The 20,367-nt window shown below is 35.7% G+C and overlaps 3 protein-coding genes across 4 annotated transcripts; all 3 read right to left on the bottom strand.

Annotated features, from left to right (window-relative positions):
• Nucleotides 1-2,495: 2,495 nt before the first annotated feature.
• Nucleotides 2,496-5,468, bottom strand: LOC113772836 (dehydrodolichyl diphosphate synthase 2-like). The gene is given in 5 exon segments (XM_027317315.1): nucleotides 2,496-3,532; nucleotides 3,534-3,773; nucleotides 4,253-4,323; nucleotides 4,473-4,801; nucleotides 5,438-5,468. Coding segments are annotated over 5 exon segments (873 nt in total). The 3' UTR covers nucleotides 2,496-3,330.
• Nucleotides 5,469-5,563: 95 nt separating this feature from the next.
• LOC113773034 (protein root UVB sensitive 5) lies at nucleotides 5,564-10,573 on the bottom strand. Of its 2 annotated transcripts, XM_027317552.1 has the most exons (16): nucleotides 10,448-10,573; nucleotides 10,113-10,318; nucleotides 9,931-9,999; nucleotides 9,471-9,622; nucleotides 9,136-9,236; nucleotides 8,479-8,537; nucleotides 8,321-8,367; nucleotides 8,164-8,242; nucleotides 7,974-8,046; nucleotides 7,658-7,747; nucleotides 7,085-7,144; nucleotides 6,877-6,990; nucleotides 6,669-6,729; nucleotides 6,469-6,587; nucleotides 6,006-6,101; nucleotides 5,564-5,929 (listed from the first exon to the last, which is right to left on the bottom strand). In XM_027317552.1, exons 2-16 carry the CDS (start codon nucleotides 10,289-10,291, stop codon nucleotides 5,699-5,701), a joined length of 1,530 nt encoding a protein of 509 aa, XP_027173353.1. In that variant the 5' UTR covers nucleotides 10,292-10,318; nucleotides 10,448-10,573; the 3' UTR covers nucleotides 5,564-5,698. The 2 variants fall into 2 exon arrangements, with proteins under 2 accessions (XP_027173353.1, XP_027173352.1); XM_027317551.1 differs by lacking the exon at nucleotides 10,448-10,573 and having other exon boundaries at nucleotides 10,113-10,426.
• Nucleotides 10,574-10,818: 245 nt separating this feature from the next.
• Nucleotides 10,819-15,733, bottom strand: LOC113776502 (probable envelope ADP,ATP carrier protein, chloroplastic). Its single transcript, XM_027321681.1, has 10 exons — nucleotides 15,250-15,733; nucleotides 14,611-14,667; nucleotides 13,860-13,922; nucleotides 13,676-13,732; nucleotides 13,474-13,557; nucleotides 12,923-12,991; nucleotides 12,735-12,847; nucleotides 12,469-12,638; nucleotides 11,543-11,621; nucleotides 10,819-11,259 (listed from the first exon to the last, which is right to left on the bottom strand). Exons 1-10 carry the CDS (start codon nucleotides 15,607-15,609, stop codon nucleotides 11,133-11,135), a joined length of 1,179 nt encoding a protein of 392 aa, XP_027177482.1. The 5' UTR covers nucleotides 15,610-15,733; the 3' UTR covers nucleotides 10,819-11,132.
• Nucleotides 15,734-20,367: the final 4,634 nt, after the last annotated feature.

Raw genomic sequence — 20,367 nt, 5'->3', positions numbered from 1 at the left:
GTGGATAACGTCGTGTTGCTTTAAATCAATGACCATTAGGCTAACGAAGAGCTCACTCCCCTGTGCGTAGTTTTGTTTCTAGCCTTTCGTAAGAAACTAATGCCATCTAGAGCTTAACTCGAGTCTGTTTCGTCCGGTCCATAAAACAGCTCGATGAGTCTTATATTTGATAGGATTGGGCAGAGTTTGAGACTAAATAATAGATTTGAATTAAATATGAATTGAGTTTGCGTCTCATTAGACTCAAATCTGATTAAGAATTGATCCATTCATATGTATAATTATATGTATAATTGCATATTAAATGATATATATAAAATATATAATTATACATACTATAACATATTAATAACTTATATTCAAATCTATAATAATTTATAAATATTAATATATTTTACATAATTATGAAGTTAATTATGAGTTTGAACCGAATCCAATATGAGTTGAGTCCAAAACAACTCATATTATATGATAAGCCAAGTTTGAACCTTCTAACCTAGGCTCGAACCCTAAAAGTTTCATTTATTTTTTGAGTCGAATTTGAACTTAACCCAATTGACCAATAATGGCGCCCACTCCAGTTGCTAGTCAGTGGAACATTTGCCGGAGATGAAGCCAGAACACCAACCACACTCAACTTACACTATGGTTCTGGACCCCGGTCCCTTGATAGATGGTATTCAAATCCAATTGACCGTGTCAAAGTTTAATTACAAGTTTTCTTTTCTCATTAATAATAACGGGAAAGGAAAAACAAATTGCCGGAGTTCCTTTTCCCTTGCCTCCAGCTCTCTGCGTAATTGGCAAAAAATAAAAATAAATAACAGGCAAACAAATTGGATAGGTCCAATTTCTCAAGGACAAAGTCCATTCCAAATCCATCCATCTAAACATTAAATAACTGCTCCAGGGCCCGGGGATTGGTTTGCCATGACCCATGATTAAAAACGCCCAAACGTCTTACGTACTCAATTGCTACTATTAATAGCAAGTAAATACACAAAGACCAAGAGGGGAGGCGACGTTGTTTGAACTTTGAAGGCGCAACTCAATAATATAACATCAGGGCTGGGCGGGCCGGGCTTGCAAAACGTCAAAATCTAACCACGACGAATGAGACATCAACAGTAGACCATATGTGTGTAGAGTGACAAGCGAACCAACCCTTTGCTTGCAAAACACAGACATTAATCGTATTTCATCACAAAGGAATTATTACTCTTTATCGGGATCAAATAAAACCAAAAAAAGAAAAAAAAAATCCATGCACGACGGTAATATCAGGCCTCTTCAAATTTGCCACTTTGGCACGATTGACTGTAATTTGATACTCCCTCCGTTCCACTTTAATAGTTCTGTTTTTTTTTTCTTCTGTTCCAAATTATAGTTCACTTTCCAATTGAATAATGTAATTATCTTTTAATTTTTCTAAAATATCCATTATTTAATGTAAGTTGTTATTACTATAAACGACCTTATTTAATATAGATTGTTAGTATTGAATACAACCTACCCCATTTAATGCATTTAGATTTTCTAAAACATATTGATATATAAAAAGGCAACTTTATTTAATGTAAGGATATTTTAGGAAAATAACAATCTAAATTTGTTTTTTCAATAAAGTTAACTGCTTTTTTATTAAACTGTGTGAAAAAAAATTAGAACTATTGAAATGGGACAGAGGGAGTATCTATTAATATATACTACTATTAATACGAGGGAGGGGAGGTGGATCATGGATGGTAATGATTCCACCGAAACACATACTTCATCTTCACGCTAGTGTTCCTCCAACCACGAACTACCTTCAACAAGATACTGATCCATGCAGCTCATTCTACAAGTTTGATTATTGATCAGCTAACATATTAATCTGCTATTTAGTTCACCAATTCAAGATATAAAAAGATTTGTTTCTATTAAAAATGAACAAAACACGTGGCACTTGTTTCCTGGAAGAAGTCCAAACGTTCCCAAGTTCAGGGACCATTAAAAATGTGTGACTATAAACCTTCAGCAGCATTGTCGGTTTAAGACTGATGTCTGAGGATGAGACTAGGAACGTAGGCAAACTATCGGATTACAGATTCCAAAACTTCTTAGAAGCAACCTCTTTTTATGACAGCATGGATAGATATCTTGAGGAACGATGATTATCTTATTTATCTTCTGAATGGTACAACAAACCATCCCGATTCTCCAGAGTTGTCCTTAAAAAACAGCTGGAGTTTCGCATTAAAACTGATTGTCCTCGCTGCCTCACTCCTTAATATCCTTAATGAAAACCTGTCACACATACCAAGGAGATAATGTATCAGCAGTTAAACTAGCTATGATTTTTTTCCCGGTCTTATTTTTTCCCTTTTTCTGTCCTTGACCCCAAAACCAAGAAACACTTTAGCATAGCAATAAGAATGGGAAAGGATGAGGAAACAGGTTAATGGAGCTGCAAATAAATTAATCTCCAGACACAGATAAGCCTGATTACCTTAGAAGACAAGATCATCCACCACATCTTTACACGCTATGGATGATTATATGTTCAGCAGAAATACCTAAACACTTTCTGCAGTACATATAAAATAGAATTGCAAATACTTCAAAGACATAACGAACGTACATAATTGGCTCAAACCAGCTTTGCACTCTTGCAAGTAGATTTGATAATCCAACATCCGTCAAATTGCACTCGTGGTACATAAGCTTTTCCAACTAGCGCACAACCTTGTAAGCTTTCCTGATCTTAATTGCCTTCCTCTTTAATCCAAGGTAGGATGTGTAATATTTATATCTCTTCTGGTAATCAGACGGCTGTTTAGTAATATAAGATCTTGTCAACTTAAACCAACAAATGTTCCAATGCCTGTTGTCCAAAGTTTGCAATCAGGTTGGGGACACACCATCTGATAATGTCAACAACTTTAAATATGATAGCAGGCACAGGAGAAGTTCAAAGATCTTCTACCATCTGGGACACACAAGAGTGAACCTTGAGGAGCGTGGGCAGCAAATATGCACTGTGGCTACCATTACCGGAGTTATGTGTAATGAGTATCCTCAAGAACACCACTGCTCTCTCCTTCCCACTACCAAAACCCAGAAGACATAACAACTGTTTCGTTGAGGTTTCTGATGCCTTGAAAGCAAATAATTGGTTAGCAGACAGAATCTGCAGATGTTTTTTAATCTTGAAAGGTATCACTCTGTGGAGGAACTGCAGCACAGGCTGGGGGTTTTATAGCTCACTCTGCCCATCAGCCTACACTTGCTCCTGAATGCAAGCAGAATCCTGAATAATCCAACAAAATCTAGAAAACATCTTCGAAGTTAGATAATCTGTCCACCATATCGCCTCTGTCTTTGTTGAAAAGAAGATAGAGCTTCAATAAACTCTACTTCTCCAAAATCAGGCCAATATGATTCTGCGAAAAAAAGTTCAGTATAGGCCAACTGCCACAGCAAGAAATTACTAATCCTAAGCTCACCACTAGTTCGTATAAGTAGATCAGGGCAAGGAAACTCTGCACATTTCTAAGTCTTGCTCGACTAGAACCTCATCAATATCTTCAGGTACAATCAGACCATCCTTTACCTTTTGAGATATCCTCCTACAAGCTTGCACTACATCATGCTTTCCACTATAATTTACTGCCACAACAACATGTAGTCTTGGATTATTCATTGTGGTTTTCTCCACATGTGCTATGGATTCATCTAAATTCCTTGGAAGCTTAGAAGTATCTCCAATCACAGAATTTCGAATATCCTCTCTGCCACCAAAAAAAAAAAAAAAGGCGATGTCTTACTGTGCCTTTTCCTTCAAACTGAACGGCAAATGACAATTTGAATATTCATTATGAGGAACAAGCATAAGAGTAACTACTAAAACACTGGAAAAAAAAAAGACATAAAATATCACTCAGCCGTCTAATAGAAAGAATTGGTAAAAAAATTTCAGAGAAAAACTTGGCCACCAGTCAGAAACCTACTAGGGCAAATACCGATGATACTATGCCTTCTAGGCCTCAGTTGGGAGCAGCAGCATAGGTGGCATAGTGCTTTTGGTACTTGGGTACCACTTGTCTTATCTGATAGATAGCCAAGAACTACACAAAAATATTGGATTTCTTAAGACCTGCCTAATTCTTGTTTTATTTCTTGCGCAACTTTGAAAACTTTACTGTAGTAGTTTAATACTAGTACTACGTTTTCGACTAATAATGAGCTCTCAGTCAGAATTTGGTGCTACCTCAGAAGAAGAACTTTCAAGTCATCTTTCAATCCCTTCTCAAACAAGCCCATCAAGAAATCAACCTCCGCCTTCACCATGCTCAAACCAAGAAAAGACAATCAAAGAAATTTAATTATGTATAGCCAGATACAGAGAACAAAGTTATTACACCAAAGAGAGAGAGAGAGAGAGAATCAACGTTAACGTGAAGAAGTAATTGATGAAGTGACTAACTGACTTGGGGTCGAAACCAATTATCGGCTGAGAAGGCGAAAGCGGTAAGAACCTTAATCCCCCATTTGCAGCAGAGCTCCACAAGCCCTCTGAGTGCCCGAACACCCGCTTCGTGACCCAAGCAGACGGGCAACCCTCCCATCCTGGCCCATCTCCGGTTCCCGTCCATGATGACCGCCAAGAGGTTGGGCATCAACTCTCTGAGGAGTCCCTGAGGGAGGGAAGCAGTGGGCGGCAGAGCAGCTTCGGTAGCGGTAGCATTTCCTACAGAGGCATATAAGGGCGGCGGAGCAGCTTCGGAGGTGCAGAGTGAGGAGTCCCGTGGGAGAGGAGCTTAACGGGGGTTTTGGAGGCGTGAGAGGCAAAGATTCAGCTGCTGAAGTTGTTGGAGTGACCACATTACTCTTCACTCGAAACTCTCCAGTGTGTGCCCGTGTCGTGGACTCCTACTATTACTACTGCTGTACTGATTAGGGCTTCCCCCAACAGATATTGGAGGGAGAACAGATGTTTCAAAAAGGTCTTGTTACGGAAATTCCAAAAAAAACACCATAAATATATATATATATATATATGATACAAATATACAATTAAAATTTCTTTTGTACATAAAACTCTATCTAAATGCATTTTTTTTTTATAAATAATAATGTTCTATCCAAACAGAATTTTTGTATTACTTACATTAACGACTCCACTTGAATTAGCTGTTTTTTAGGGTGTTTTTAAACTATTTTACTATAACAATATACATAAACAACTTTCACTGTAGTTGTTTTTAATGATGTTTTTGAAATATTTTTAAGATTTAAAAATTTAATGAGGTATTTTTCAAATAACTCTTCAGCTCAAAGTAATGACATGTTGACAAATTTAAAATATTTTGGGAAATTTTTAAGATTTTTCAAATAAGTTTAGAATAGAAGTAATGTGACATATTTTAATTCTCTTGTGCATTCTATTCCTGACCTACTTTCCTTTTTATTTTGTTTTCCCTCATTTCTTGCGTTTGTCTCCTCCTCTCGCCAGTCCTTGAACTTCTCAAGGAATTACCATTCAGCCTCTCGCGCGTCACTGTCGTTCCCAAAATAAATATGCACACTTTTGCTGTCAATTAGGAAAAGCCAAATATACGTTGGAGAAATAACCGAGAATATTAATGGATAGTAGAGCATCTCCTCCTCTGCTCAGGGGAAAGCCTTCCCTGCTTTAACGAAGCTAAGCATATTATTAGACAGCAGCAGGTTCCTCGATAGATATTTCTTTAGGGACCTTCAAGTTTAATTGGCTTGGATCCCATCCCGAGCTCTCCAGTTGTTCCATAAAATCATCAAACCTTTCCTCCAGCTTACTTAAGCTTTGTTCCACTTGGTCTTGCACATTATTTGACCAGCCCCAATTCTGATAAAGCCAGTAGGCCTGCCACACACTCCGCAGCACTGATAAACTTGTTGCTCCCTCCTGCAGGCCAGCAAGTCATAAAGCCTGAAAGGCTTATTATTTTGTTCAAGATTATGAATAACACAGCGATTCATACCTTGAAGGTAATGAAGACTTCTAATTCTCTTAACTGCATTTGGTTCACCACAAGAATGTGTTTCTCCTTTGCGTACAATTTAAGAAGAAATCTCACCTGTGCAAAGAAATTAGGACCAGTTTAGCCATGTTGTTGCTCATGGATACCTCATTTAGGCAAATAGATAACCATGTTGTTGCTTGTCGTTATTACTCACATTTAAGATCCAGTGCATACCTGGTTTAATCTATGGATCCTAAGAACTTGTTCTTGACTTATAGTGTATTAACCGGTTTCTATTGGTGAGAAGAACCTAGAGGCTTAGAAACTTCTTTTACCAGGAACATCCATGGGAGCTTGCAGGATTTTTAAATTCTAATCATCATATCAAGGCGCACACAAGAAGTATTGTAAGTTCAGATCCCTCAAAATATATGCATTAGAAAAGCCATAAAATGGAACAATAAGAAAGCTGATACAATACCATGGAGCTGCATCTCTCACCGCCAACCAACTCTTCCAAAGACGCACCAAATCGGAGACGTGGTTTTGAGAACTTTTGCCACACTAAGATATTCTCCATCCTATTGCATTCACGAAATCCTAATTCAAGCAAAATAAATAAGCACCTAGAAAAAAAAAACAAATGTTAATTTGGATTAAGCCCATAGGAAAGAGGCAAACCTGGAATGGTAGAGTGCACAACATGTGAGTTTACTAGTATACAAGCACGTTTAAGGTTTATCTGTCAACAAATACAAGCAACGAAAAAGTCAGCCTCTTGATAGTTGTAAGTTCCACAAGAGCATCCTATCATAATAAATTAGTTACTAAAATTGATGACAGATAGCACCTGTTTTCCAGTAGGAGGAGTCAATGCCTAATATCTTACTGTATTGAATTGCAGGGCCGAGAGAGACTGATAGCGTAACCAAAGATGCAGAACCCGCACACTCAGCCATGTTAAAGTCAATGAGGAATATGACGATGAAAAACCCGGTGTATCCTGCAATATGATATTTTATTCTAGCCATAACTTCAGTAAGTAATCATGTGTGATACATCAAAGGGCACATTCCAAGATAAATCTTCTCACGTACCAGGGCAAGTATACCAATAGCAAGACCGAGCAGCTCCGCAGCCACTTCCCATACTTCCTCCTAGCATATGGTAGTACAAATTTCAGGAATCTTTACAAAGACAGAATCATATTCTAGAAAAGGTTGTAAGTTACCTAACATGCACTATAACGAAGAAGACAGAAAGTACATAAACCCGTTCACTCAGTCCTAAAGCAAATCTCTCCCAAAAATATAAACAGAAGTCATTGAAGGAAAAAATTCAATATGCATGAAGTCAGTTGATACAAGACCCACAGTGCCACATTCAATTTTCTCTTTAATTGGTGCTTAAACACTGTGTCATTAGTCAGTTGCAACTAGATGACGTCACCTATCAGCTGTAGAAAGATTCTGGATACACCCCTATCTCTACCTTCATTCTTAAATCCACAACATATAACCATAACTTCCAGAGTCTCTTCTAACCTTCACACTCTCATGAAAGTAAGTGCTACCTTTCAACACAAGGATGGCATATCAACCATAATAACATGGGGAAAACTTAATGCATTCAAACCTAGACTGAATTTGACAACATAAACAGCAATATACCTTGGCTGCGATCTCACCAAGATTTCCTGCGATTGCAAAGTGATTTTGTATCACCCTGAAAGAAGGATCTTTAAGTCCCCTGGCAACAGCCTGTCAAAATAATTACCTCAGTTCAAATGCCAGCCAACAGTTCATTTGACATCATATATGCTACAAGGATAAGACTTTACAACAAAACAAAATTGTATTACAGCTTGACTGGATGCATGGTAAATATCATTTCCTCCTACAACCTAGTAAAGTATCGAATTGTTGTCCTTCAAATAAGTTTAGAATAGGTGAGAAGTGGTAAAGAGAATTGCGATATGTTAAATACCTTAGCTAGATTTCCAAGTGAAGCCAGTGGCAAGAAGTAAGCAGGATATAATTCAGTTGTGAGATCAAATATACTGCATAAGCAGATAAATTAAATATACTGCATAAGTAGATAAATTAACTGAACCTATTCACTGAAAGAATATAATATGATAAAAATAATGTATAAAAGTGAAGGATGTCAAGCTTACCTTCCTGCACTTCCAATGAAGTCTGCATACATGCGCCACTGTTTAGGGTCATCATCAAAAAGACTACCAAACCTACCACCTGGAAAATATGCTATCATCAAGTTTACAAACATTATAATTGCCTTTTTTGAATAAACCTGACTTCATGCAGCCTGACCAACAAATAAGCGCCCTACAGCACCAATGCCATCCTTTGATACCCATCTGCAGGTTCAAATGTGAAAAACCAATGTATTATCAAATAGTCAAATAATTCTCTATTTATCATGTCAATAACATATTGGGTGGGCAAGCCAAATGTAAAGGATTCTGTACCTGATGGCAGCAGCAGAAGCAGCTGCAGTAGTTCCTGAGAAGGAACCCACTCCAACAGCCTACATGCAAGCTTAATAGTATTACAACCATAACTATTATGATTGAACTGAACTACGTGCATATCCACACAAGCAACTCATGTGAACAAGAACAATGCAAATTCTTGAGTTCTGGGTGGCTGAACTGTATGTTTTTGGCAATTCCCATATAAGTTCCAACAGCGTATATGCAAGCTTAATAGTATTACGACCATATCTATCATGATTGAACTGAACTACGTGCATATCCACACAAGCAACTGATGTGAACAAGAACGATGCAAAATATTGAGTTCTGGGTGGTCGAACTGCATGTTTTTGGCAATTCCTATATAAAGAAAATTCCCGTTGTAAGTTATTATCATCAGAAGGAAAGATGAGAAAACAATCAAAATCTTAAAGTACCGTCCCATTTTTTAAGAAAGCTGAACATTGAAAGAGTCAGGTCAAGTACAGTAATGTTGTACGGGCAATGACTGAAAAGCTTTGTGAATAATCAGATACTAATATAATAACAAGAATCTTAGAAAATGGGACACAGAAAATCATTTGGCCAAGTTTCTTGGTATTTAGCACACATACCCAGATAGAATTAATGGCCAGAGTTAGATTGACGTGCCTTTAGGAGACTTGAAGTGACAAACGTGTGACAGATCCACCCAGTGACATTGGTAGGGAACTGTAGCAACATGTAGGCTAAATAGTCATCTGAAACTGATCCTGCATCAAGTGTGGAGAAATTGTTCAAAATTAGGCAATACTTACAGATGCATTGAGATTGCAAAGAGAGGGGAAAAAAATTTATGAGAGCTTGACTACATTCCCCAACTGCTTACATTAGATGCTCTTACAGAAAGAGCAGCAACTTGCAGTTTCTTGGAGGTTGAGAGGGCACAACAAGTAGGCAACTGCTCAGAAAATGGTTCAAGGGTATTGAAGTATAACATATATTACCGGGAAACCCAGTAGGAAGCCAAAAATCTTTGACAATCTGGGGAAGCCAAGGTAATTCCATGTCAGAGGTTTGTGAACCATGGGATCCATTACTCTGAGAGACTTGTTCCTCAATAAATGTCCTAATTCCTGAGTCATCGTCTAAAATGTACCTGTTGACTCGTGGCAAACCAGAATCGGAAGAAACATCATCACAGTGTTCAATATGCAAGGACTTAGTATATTCCACCCGAAACACATTATCTCAATTAAAGGAACAGTAAACCACAAACTCATAACTGGAAATCAAGCGTGGCATATTGGCAGCTTAGAAGACTGATTGAAGTTCCCTTTATTTGTTTAGTGATTCAAGTTGCATGTTGGTTTAAATACACGTCTAATTGGTTATGTTATGGGGAATTACTGAAGTAAGGAACCCATCTACCACTAATACTAGAAAAATTATGAGCAAAACGAGTACCTCTTGGAAGTCCCGTTCCCGTATCTTTCAACCAGAATCACATTTCTCTGGCCTCTTCTATCCTTCCTCCTGTTGCATATAACTTCAAAATACCAAAAAAAGAAAAAAAGAAAAGAAAAAGATAATAACAATAATAATAATAATAATAAGCAGAAATAGTGAATTTTGAGAGAAACGACAACCTGGGAGGCTCAGATTCTTGGTCCTCATCTGGTCGGCCTCCACGGATATCTGAATGCGGGGAAGTGCAGAGGATCTGAAGATTGGGATGCAGTTTAACTCGGGGACGTAGGGGAAAGGAACGCTGCCACGATTCAGACCTAACTTTCGGCAAGGATAGATGCAGAGACCGAGATGACATTATTGGTCTTCAAAATCTGCCCCCAACCTTTTGCTCCAAAAACAAAAAAGATGTAAAACGAAAAACCGCCAGATGCCCACGCGTACGATAACAGGATTATTCATTATAGCACCAAGAAACAAAATGTAAAGGTGGGTATGCTAATACGCTACTTACTGAACCGAGGATAATTATCCGTCTACCGTTGGAGTTCGTTTTGTCGTACCTTCCCAATTTTTTCTACCGGAAAAATCAACCAACAAACAATGACGATGAAATATGAATATTCAATACCTGTAACTGTAAGGCCGTATATGAAATTATGAATTGCGCTGAGCAATTTCAAAATGTGGATCATCAAACAACATTAATTATTGACTTGCGGTAATATCGTTGAGAAAGTTTGAAAATAATAACTACTCCTACTTGCATAACAAGCCCTTGGCCTCGTACGCAAGTCTACTCAAAAATTTTTACCCCAAAACCAATATTTTCTCTCTTCTAATAGCAATCATGGCATTCCAGTTCAGGGGCGGAGAACAGCTTAGTAATGGTCACCAGTTCACGATTCATTAGCTAGCGAATCCTCATAGGCATGCACATCATACTGCCACAATTGAACGAAACTGAAAACAAGCTTTCAAGATTCTATAGTATAACAAGAATTAAATTACAAGCCAACTAGACAACTTTTAATAAGTGAAAGTTGTCTTGTTACAAAAATTGGTGCTGCAGGATGACAAAGTAAAAGTTCCTGACAGCCAAGCCCTCTCAGATACCAGCAGAGTCGTGTTTATCCTGCTGCAAGTACTTGTAAGAGTGCAAATAATTGGGAAGATCAATATCAATCTTGGCTAACAAATTATCTAACTGTGCCCTCACTAGTACTCTGTCCTTCTTTGTTGCGATTCTCCAGTATAATCTTTTGAAGCTCTTTTTCACTCGCTACAATTAAACGCTTAACAGTGTCAAAGGTGGTAAGCCGTATGCTGCAACAGGAAAATCACAGAGAAGTAGTCAATCAAGTGCCATGATAATAATTACTCGCTAAAAAGGGAAAATAGTCCTAATTGACTTCCAATATTGGCCAAAATTGATGAATACCACTCATTTCTTCGCAGCCAATGAACGAAAAACTCAAGGCAGGTTAGCCAAGAATAAATTAGAGATTACCTCAAGAAGTTATAGTAGCAATACTTTCACTGGTATTGTCAGATTCATTTTCAACAAACCAATGAACAAGATAGCTACAAGAAGTTAAGAGACATGAACCTGCTATTAGGTAGTGTTTTCAATGCATTGGGCACAAAACCCCTATACAATCCAACTAGCCCATCACGTTCCAGAATACCTGATTTGTATTTATATATAAGAAGCGGAGTCAAAGTCTAATAATCATACACTTGCTGACTTCAAGCAGTTAAAGTTTCAAACAAGATAGAAACAGGATTTCATAATAGAAGGTAACTCAATTCAAGAGATTGTTGCAATATTATCATATTATCACCAAAGTGAAAATGAACCTGAACATAGACAAAGGTCAAGCATGGGTTAGATGATGGTTAAACTTAACTGATGCGTTGAGAATTTTACAGCTACAAAAGGCCCAATTTGTCCATTTCCCAGGCTAAAATAACAAATCAAGACTTGGAAAGTCCTCCAAGAAGGCTCACTCATGGAAGGTAATTGGCAAAAATGTTGTATGTAGTTAAGAGAATCGTAAAGACAAAGCACCTATCCAGAGTCAGATTTTCAGAAACGGGCTTGTGGCCCTCCCATAACTACAAAACTAATAACAAAAGTATAACAAGTTTTACAGGAATATCACCAAAGACAAGTAGAGTTCAGGGTAAAATGTGCTATAACCCATTCTGCATGTGTTCACTTAATTGGGCATTTGTCCCCCTAAACTAGACAAGCTTGCTAGATTTGTTTCCGATGCTCCACACATTGCAATCATCTTCAAACTTTAGTCAAGTAGTTTTTAAGAAGTTTCTTCACCAGCAAATCTGCAGTGCATGGATCACGAAATCTAGGTACATTTTCATAAATAAGCATTTGAAGGACTTTTCGGGTTAAATTTGATGAAAATGTAACATCTTTCTCTTGAATCACATCAACATGGGGAAATGGTTGGCAGACACTGTATGAGATCAAATCCCACAATTTTTTAGCACGGTTTCTGATTGTCTATTTACCTGGAAAGGCATCCAAAACTGTCTTGTAAGGTGTGCCTCTCATTTGCAGTTGTCTTCTGACAGTGTCCAGGGGATAACACATGACAGTAGCAACAGTGGCTGATATTAGACCCGTTATTAGGGATGTTTCAGTTCTTTTCTGATACTCTTCGGGAAGAGCTTTCTTCACCCTGACATTCACAACATTTTAGATTCAAGATACATATACTTCCCCTTCCTCCATTGACAAACAATCAGAAAGCAAAATTTCCAAAGAGAAAGCTCACAAGTCAAACACACAAAAGTTTACTGCAATATAAGGTGCTATTCCAATAAGGGAAGGTCCTAGACCACTATAAAATGATGCAACTCCTTCCTCTTTCAACATATTGAAGGCAACCTGAAATGAACGAACAAAATCATAAATCATAACTGCAAGTCTGTCTACCACTATAATGAGGCGGAAGTAGTTTACCTGTGTCATAGTTTTATACCCTGGTTCAACAGCTAGTCTCAGCCTAAGGACATCTAACGGATATGTAACCTGGTCAAGAACCAAAAATCTAAAATGTAAGATAAACAGTAACAGTCGAATAGAACACCTACAAAATCCATTAAGATAGCTGTCAATTTCACAAAACACAAGCCAGTATTTAATATCATTCTCTAATCTTTTTGATAAGAAGAAATGTATTGAGAGGTTAAGAGAGAGTAATAGTAGCTAAGAAACTAATGAGACGACTGACCAAAAACACCACAGAAATATCCAAAAAAGAAACATCACTTAATGCTGGTACCCAGCTAGAGCTTTTCAGTTGTAAGATTAATTATCTGTGTATTTAAGTAAAAACATTTTCATTTGCAAAGCAACTTTCCATTACATTATAATTTTTACAAGGCATTCTAACTTAGGGAAATACCCTACTTACACACAAGCGCATTACACCACTTGACATCAAATATAACCAGAAGGATATTTTTCTGAACACAAAATTACAGACAGTACCAAGCTAATATATGACTTACAAAAGTTGATGTCATGCCAGCACAAGCACCTGCTGCTAGTCTTCCAATAACAGAAAGCGTCCCATCCTTTCCACTAAATAGTTTCTAAAAAATCAAACATCAAAATCACAATAATTCCAAAAATGTATGCCGTATCATAGAATGCTAAGATTTCCTTTCATTTCATAAAAAAGTTGGGTGAATATTTCTTTTTCTTTATTACCTTGTAGGTTTCATAAGCAAACAGCTGCACTGCACTGTAAGGTATAATCCGTATCACCTAGACGTGGATTCAATAAAGGTCGAATTAACACTCTTTCCCAAGTTCAAAATGACTGGGGAGGGAATGCAATGCTACTGGTCTTTCAGCCCCCAAAATTCACCAATTCCAAAGAAGGAAAGAGTACCTGAGGAAGGTTGCCTTTCCAGTACCCTTTGATCCCTTCTTCCTTTCCAATCAATGTTATTGCCTACAGATAAGTACTTCAATATACAAGACAAAGACAGAAATATTCTGTACAATATAAACTAAATATCTCAAACAAGAAGTCACAAAGGCTTAAGACGAATAACCCCAAAATGTAACATGTAAAGAACATCAAAGGTTCTGGTGAGTGCTGAGAAAAGTAACTAACAAGAACATAAAATTGCAGTCAATTACTATACTGATCTTCATATCATCCCAAATAATTCCATCACTAAACTTCCAAATGTCAAGGGCTGCTATATTTCTACAGCCACAATTCTAATTCTGTTGAAGATTCTGGGAGAAAAGGGAGCAAAAACCCACTATTGTAGATAGACAGGGAAAAGGAAACAGAAAACAAATCCAATGAAGAAAATATAAAAGGGGAAATCACATCTAATGTAGTCTTGGTATGTTGCCAAATTCACAAGCATTCATTAGGTGGGAAACATATAGTTAACTCCATCTTCACTGAAAACAAAAAGATGATCAATCATATAATTCACACCATAAGTTACTCAATGGGTGATGCAATATTTAATTACGTAATCTGCAAAAGGTGGTATCTTAAACAACGACCATGAAATACTGCTCCCCATCCCCTCTGTTCTCCCAACACAAAAACAAAAGAAATGAAGAAACATAAAAAACAATGAGGTGCACAAGTCACCAGGCATAGTAGAAATACTTACCTCAATAAATCCAATACCCTTTCTAACACCTTCTTGCCCAACTCTTACTCCGTGAGTCTGCAAGCAAATGCCACAGAGGAAGAAATAACTGGTGAACATTCTTATTACTTGTGAGAAGGCGTTCAGTCGAATACACTATTCCTTTTAATAGAGGAGTAGAAGTTCGCTTTTATACTAATAGCTACATCGATAATTTCAAATAAAGAAACAAAGAAATATACATCCCCCCCCCCCCTCAACAGTATCCAACTTATTTCACAGATAAACCCAATTCCTGAAAAAGATTAGTTAAGAAAATCCGAAGCCCAAAACCATGGAAAAAAAAAATTGTGTTATTAGAAGAACACAGTAGTATCTACTTAACACAGAAAGCATACAGGTGCATCTCACGAAACAAAAAAAAAAAGAAAAAAAAAAAGAAAATTACATGTCTATCACCAAATTTGAAACATTATACCCGTAATTGGTGTCATTGACATTATTACGATTAGAAATTACACACATAACAGATAGCAGGTTGCATGACAAACAGACTAAATTGACCATTGTAATCCAATCAACCGAACAAATATTCTGAACCAGAAAACTAGGGGCGGAAGAGAATAAGAGAGGGAAATGAAGCAACAGAAACATATGCACCTGCATAAGGAGCTTAATGCGGTCGAGTGGCGCCGTAACGGTCTTGGCAGCGGCGCCAGCAATAGCCCCTGCAGCGAAAAGCGCGGCGTCCTTAGGAACCAAGGCCAGCAAGGCCAAGGGACGCTTCAGTAACTGATTCGACGTCGGATAGAATTCTCTCTCCTCTTTCTTTTCCTCCATCGATAGTGATGCAAAATTAGAGACATTGCCACGAAGCCTCGTGCTGGTACCAGCATGACTAGAGCGGTTGGTTTGCAGTAGGTAAAATTCTGGTTCGACGATTGAAGAACTGATGGGGACATTTGATGATTTGAGAGCTGGAATTTCTCGGCAGCTCAAGGAGACCTGGCTTTTTTTCATATTGCTCACTTAAAACAGAGGAAAATTAAAAGGGTTTTCCTCCGTTATGGATAAGGTAAAACGACAAGTTCCAGGGAGAAGAGAAGAAGAAGAGGGGAACAGTGCGAGGGGAAGGGGAAGGGAGAGGGAGGGAAAAGGAAACGAAATAGGACTGGAAAATTATTGGGAAATGAATAATCTAATTTTGATCTGTTTTATCATAGTTATTAAATCTAACCTGGGAAGGAACCGGCAAAGGAGGTGGGTCAACGGGTTACTGATTTAACCGGTGGGTCACTACATATATTTAAATATTATATTTTATAATTATTTATATAAGATATATGATATAAATTGTAATAAATAATGCTATAACAAAAGCTCATTTAATTTAATTTGTTATAAAATAATTAATTCATATAAGAATCAATCAAATATAAAATTATTTATTAATATACCAAACTTCAAGTGTAAAATTTTATCTATATTTAGTGTAATTATCTAGCTTATTTATGAATTTTAAGTGTAAAAAATTATTAAAAATAATATTTGTCTTTAAATGAATTATGTAATATGTTATTTTTTAAATCCATTTTATAACTTATAGAATTTGGAGGGTAATAAATTTTTATTAAAAGATTCCAAATAAATTTGTTTTAGAGAAAAAAAGATAGAATTGAAAAAACATTTATATATCATAATAAAGCTACCATATTATCATATTTGGAAGTAGTTTGGTGGTAAGTAGGCGATAGTGTTGGGGCGGAGGTCCGAAGTTCGAGTTCCAGCAACAGCAATATAATTTTTCCACAAAATCCCGTTAGTGTCAAAACCGGCCGGGTTTCCGGTTCGACCGTCGTTGACTAAGTCAACGGCCTCTTTGCACAGACGATCTGATTCCAAATCCGGCCCGGTCCAATGACCAGTCCACCGGTTCGACCGCCGCCGGGCCGGGTTTATTAACTATGTGTTTTATGCACCAGCGTGAGACTATTGATTTTTTTTTTTTTTTTCTAATGCCGTCCAACCTCTGCTATGGCCTTTTTTTTTTTTTTTCCCTTTTCTGCCAACTACGTAATAAATAATAATGGGTAATACCTGTAATAGGCTAACACTGGTGGGCTTTTTCCTTTTTTTTATTGCCTTTTTGGGTGGAGAAGGTCCAGAAGAAGGACGAAGCCCACACAAATATGGAAAACTTCGGAAACAAGATATTTTCCCAGGCTTATACCAACGGAATCAAGATATTTGTCAGGGTTGGTAGACAGATAAAATATACTCGCCTGAGTGATGACGCCCAAGAAACCAGTCACCAGGTAGATTTTCAGATATTTGATATGGAGCTGTTTAACCTTGAAATCCGATTATTAGGATCCGTAATTCAACTCCGGCCACTGGTTAGAGAAGTGAAAAAACCAAACATATTCGAATTGTGTGTGATGGCGGATCACGGGCTTACAAGTTTCCATTCAAATCAGTTAAAAATATGGTGATTTTTTTTTTTCAACATTACAATTCTACTTGTTTATACTCCCTCTAGAGTCTAGATTCATTTACGTTATACTCTGCTTATTTACAACTCAAGAATAAACTAGTTTGAACTGAAACTCGTGAGGCCCCTAATCCGTGTGATGCCATACCTAATCAATAATTTTCCATAAAAAAAAAAAAAATAAGAAGAGAAGATTTTCAACGAAAATCACACTTTACAAGCAGAGCATAATTGATGTTAGTTGGTTTTCATGTTTTCATTATTATTTCATAGAGGGGCTAGTGGACTAACTAGGACCATGAATAGCTCAAATTCGGCTGAAAAAAAAAATACTTTACCATATTATACTTCTGGGTCGAGCAAAGTTTTTGGGCCTTGATTTGAAGCTCGATTAAAATGTGAGCCAAGTTATGTCTTCATAGGCGCAGTCCAATTAAAGTTCGGCCTGTTATTATATATGTGCGTGCGCATGTGCACCCTAGTATATATGACTATAAATGTATTATTTTTAAATATGTAATGTATAATTAGACTTTTGTAATTAGTAGAAAAAGAATTAGATTCATTAAATAAATTATTAGTATTCTATTCATATATTATTATTATTTTTCATGTATTTTAAAAGAATTAGATATAATTATAGTTGAAAAACTATTGATTTATGTACTTTTAATGAACTTTTTACTGGTTTGTGTGTTGTTTTAATGCTGTAGATTTCAAATTAATTTTACTACTTAATGGTTTAGTAATTATATTAAGGAAATTAAGAAGTAATAAATGAGTTTGGACGGAGCCTAAATTAGGTTCAAAACCCAAATGTGTTAATGTTGTAACCCAAGCATGAGGTTCACATATATTAACTTAAAACTCATGACTCGAAACCTAAATGTCTTACTAGCTCTGTGAGCAAAGCATGTGTTTAATAAAATTTGACTCAAATAGTCCGATTGACAGTCTTATAATGAACTGCTCTCCTCTACACGTACCATGTAGTCTTCTCAATCTCAAGATGCAATAATATCTCTCAAAAAAAGGGATTAGACTAATAAAAAAATCAAATTGATGTGAGAGTCTATCAAAAATTTTAATTTAGCTAGAAAGTTGTGAAATTTAAAAAGTAAAGAGAAAGAATAGGTATATTGAATCCAAAATGTCGTTCTTATAACAAGTCTTAAGAATGAGATTAAAGTACCAGTAAGTGACTAACGACTAATATCATCCAATAAGCCCTGTGCAGTTACATTAGAACGTTATATGCTACGCAGTTTGTTCTTATTAATACAACAATTGCTAAATATTGCTCCATTAGTTTGTTCTTATTAATACAACAATTGCTAAATATTGCGCCAAATAATCTCTTATGGTTTAAAAACTTACATATAACTCATTCATGATTTGGGTTAAAGTGTCACCGTTAGTTTTTTCGATAAAAACTAATGGTTAATAGTAAAAAATTAAAGTCAAACTAATAAATTGACAAATTCACCCTTTCGCTATTTTTTTCTTTTTTCCTTTTCTTTCTCTCTCATTTTTTTGGGAAGAGAAAGGATGATTTTGAGAACCAATGCTTTAGCCTACAAAATCTTAATATTCTCCAAATACAAAAGAGATGGAAGGAAAACAAAAATAAATAAATAAGAAACAAAAAAAGATGGAAGGAAAATATATCAAAAAATTTTTTGACTACAAGTATCATTATAGGTTTTTAAATCAAATAGTTAATGGTATTTTATAGTTCTTATTTATTTTTAATTTCTTCTTTTTTATGTTTGGAGAAAAAAAAGAAGTAACGAAAGGGTAAATTTATCAATTTATTAGTTTAACTTTGATTTTTTATTATTAACTGTTAGTTTTAATGAAAAAAACAGTGGTGACACTTTAACTTAAACCATAAATAAGTTATGGATTAATCTTTCCTATACCGACAGTGTTTACACTATCAGCATTGGATGAATGATAACTATGCAAAATTTGAATTTGAAATTCAATTTTTGCACACATATCTGTTTGGATGGGACTGTTTTTCAAAAACTAGTTTTTCAAATACAATAAAAATTTTTAAAAAGTAATCTAAAAGGTAATCTAAAAATTAATTTAAATTTTTTTAAAATTTTAAAAAATATCTCAAAATATATTCTAGAAACTCTTATACACTTAAATATTCCAAAATATTTTTTGAAAATATCCCAAAATATAATCTTAAAACTCTGCTACAGCAAAATTTTTCTAAAACACTACCGTTAGTGTAAGAAAGATTTACTCATAAGTTATATGTATGTTTTTAAATCATAGTAAGTTATGTGGTAAAATACAAAATTACAGGGGATAAAATTTGATGTATCCAAAAATATATAAAGGTAAATCTGTCCTACTCCGTTAAAAGGGGAGCCGGCAATCATCTCTTATCATCAAGACTGCATCGTGACCGACTATCCGAACGCAAAGTTGGTAAGTTGGTTATTTATCGAATAGTTTGTTCGTGCGGCAGCGCAGGACGAGAGCTAACCAGCAATTCATAAAAGAAGCATCAGAACTGGGAAGCAAATTTATGAACAGGACCAACTGTTGTTTCTTAATTCGAAGGTCAACAAAACACAAAGGCAATGCACGCATTAAACGAAAAAATATATATCTTATTATAAGATAAGTAAAGGTCCAAAGTTATTATAACAACTCCCCTTGCTGACACGTGACACTATTAGTGAATTTTGAGCTTTCTTTTTTTGTTTTCTCTACGGATTTGACATTACTTTGTGAACTTTGCATATTGTTTTATAAGGTTGACCAGGGGAGTAAGGTCATCTGCCACAGTTATAAGGTTGAAATATTTTTAATAGACTTTTCAAACTCTAGATTTTGAAGAGATATAATTCCATTGGAATATCACTTACATGATCATTTCAACTTATATTTGATAAATTAATTTAAGTTTTAATTGGATTACAGCGTTATTATCATTATTATTATTTGAATTTATATTTATATTTAATTTATTTCAATATGAATTATCATTTAAAGTTATGTTTGACAAATTAAGTTGCATATGTTAACAATCGTCGAATTGCATGGATTTTTTCAAATTGTTATATTCTTTGACATTTTGTTATTTTGTTAATTTAGTGAAAAGATTATTTAAAACTAATTTCATCTTATTCTAAAGAAAAAGATTATTACTGTTGCTTAATGTAGTGTGCATTTTTCTGTTTCAAATTTATTTTAATTTGTTCATATTAAAATATTTGGTAGCATTTGAATCTATGTTCATATATTTTTGTTATCAATTCTAT

Source organism: Coffea eugenioides, chromosome 6 (assembly GCF_003713205.1).
Source record: "Coffea eugenioides isolate CCC68of chromosome 6, Ceug_1.0, whole genome shotgun sequence".
Lineage (NCBI taxonomy): Eukaryota > Viridiplantae > Streptophyta > Magnoliopsida > Gentianales > Rubiaceae > Coffea > Coffea eugenioides.
This window is presented reverse-complemented; position numbering and strand designations above follow the sequence as displayed.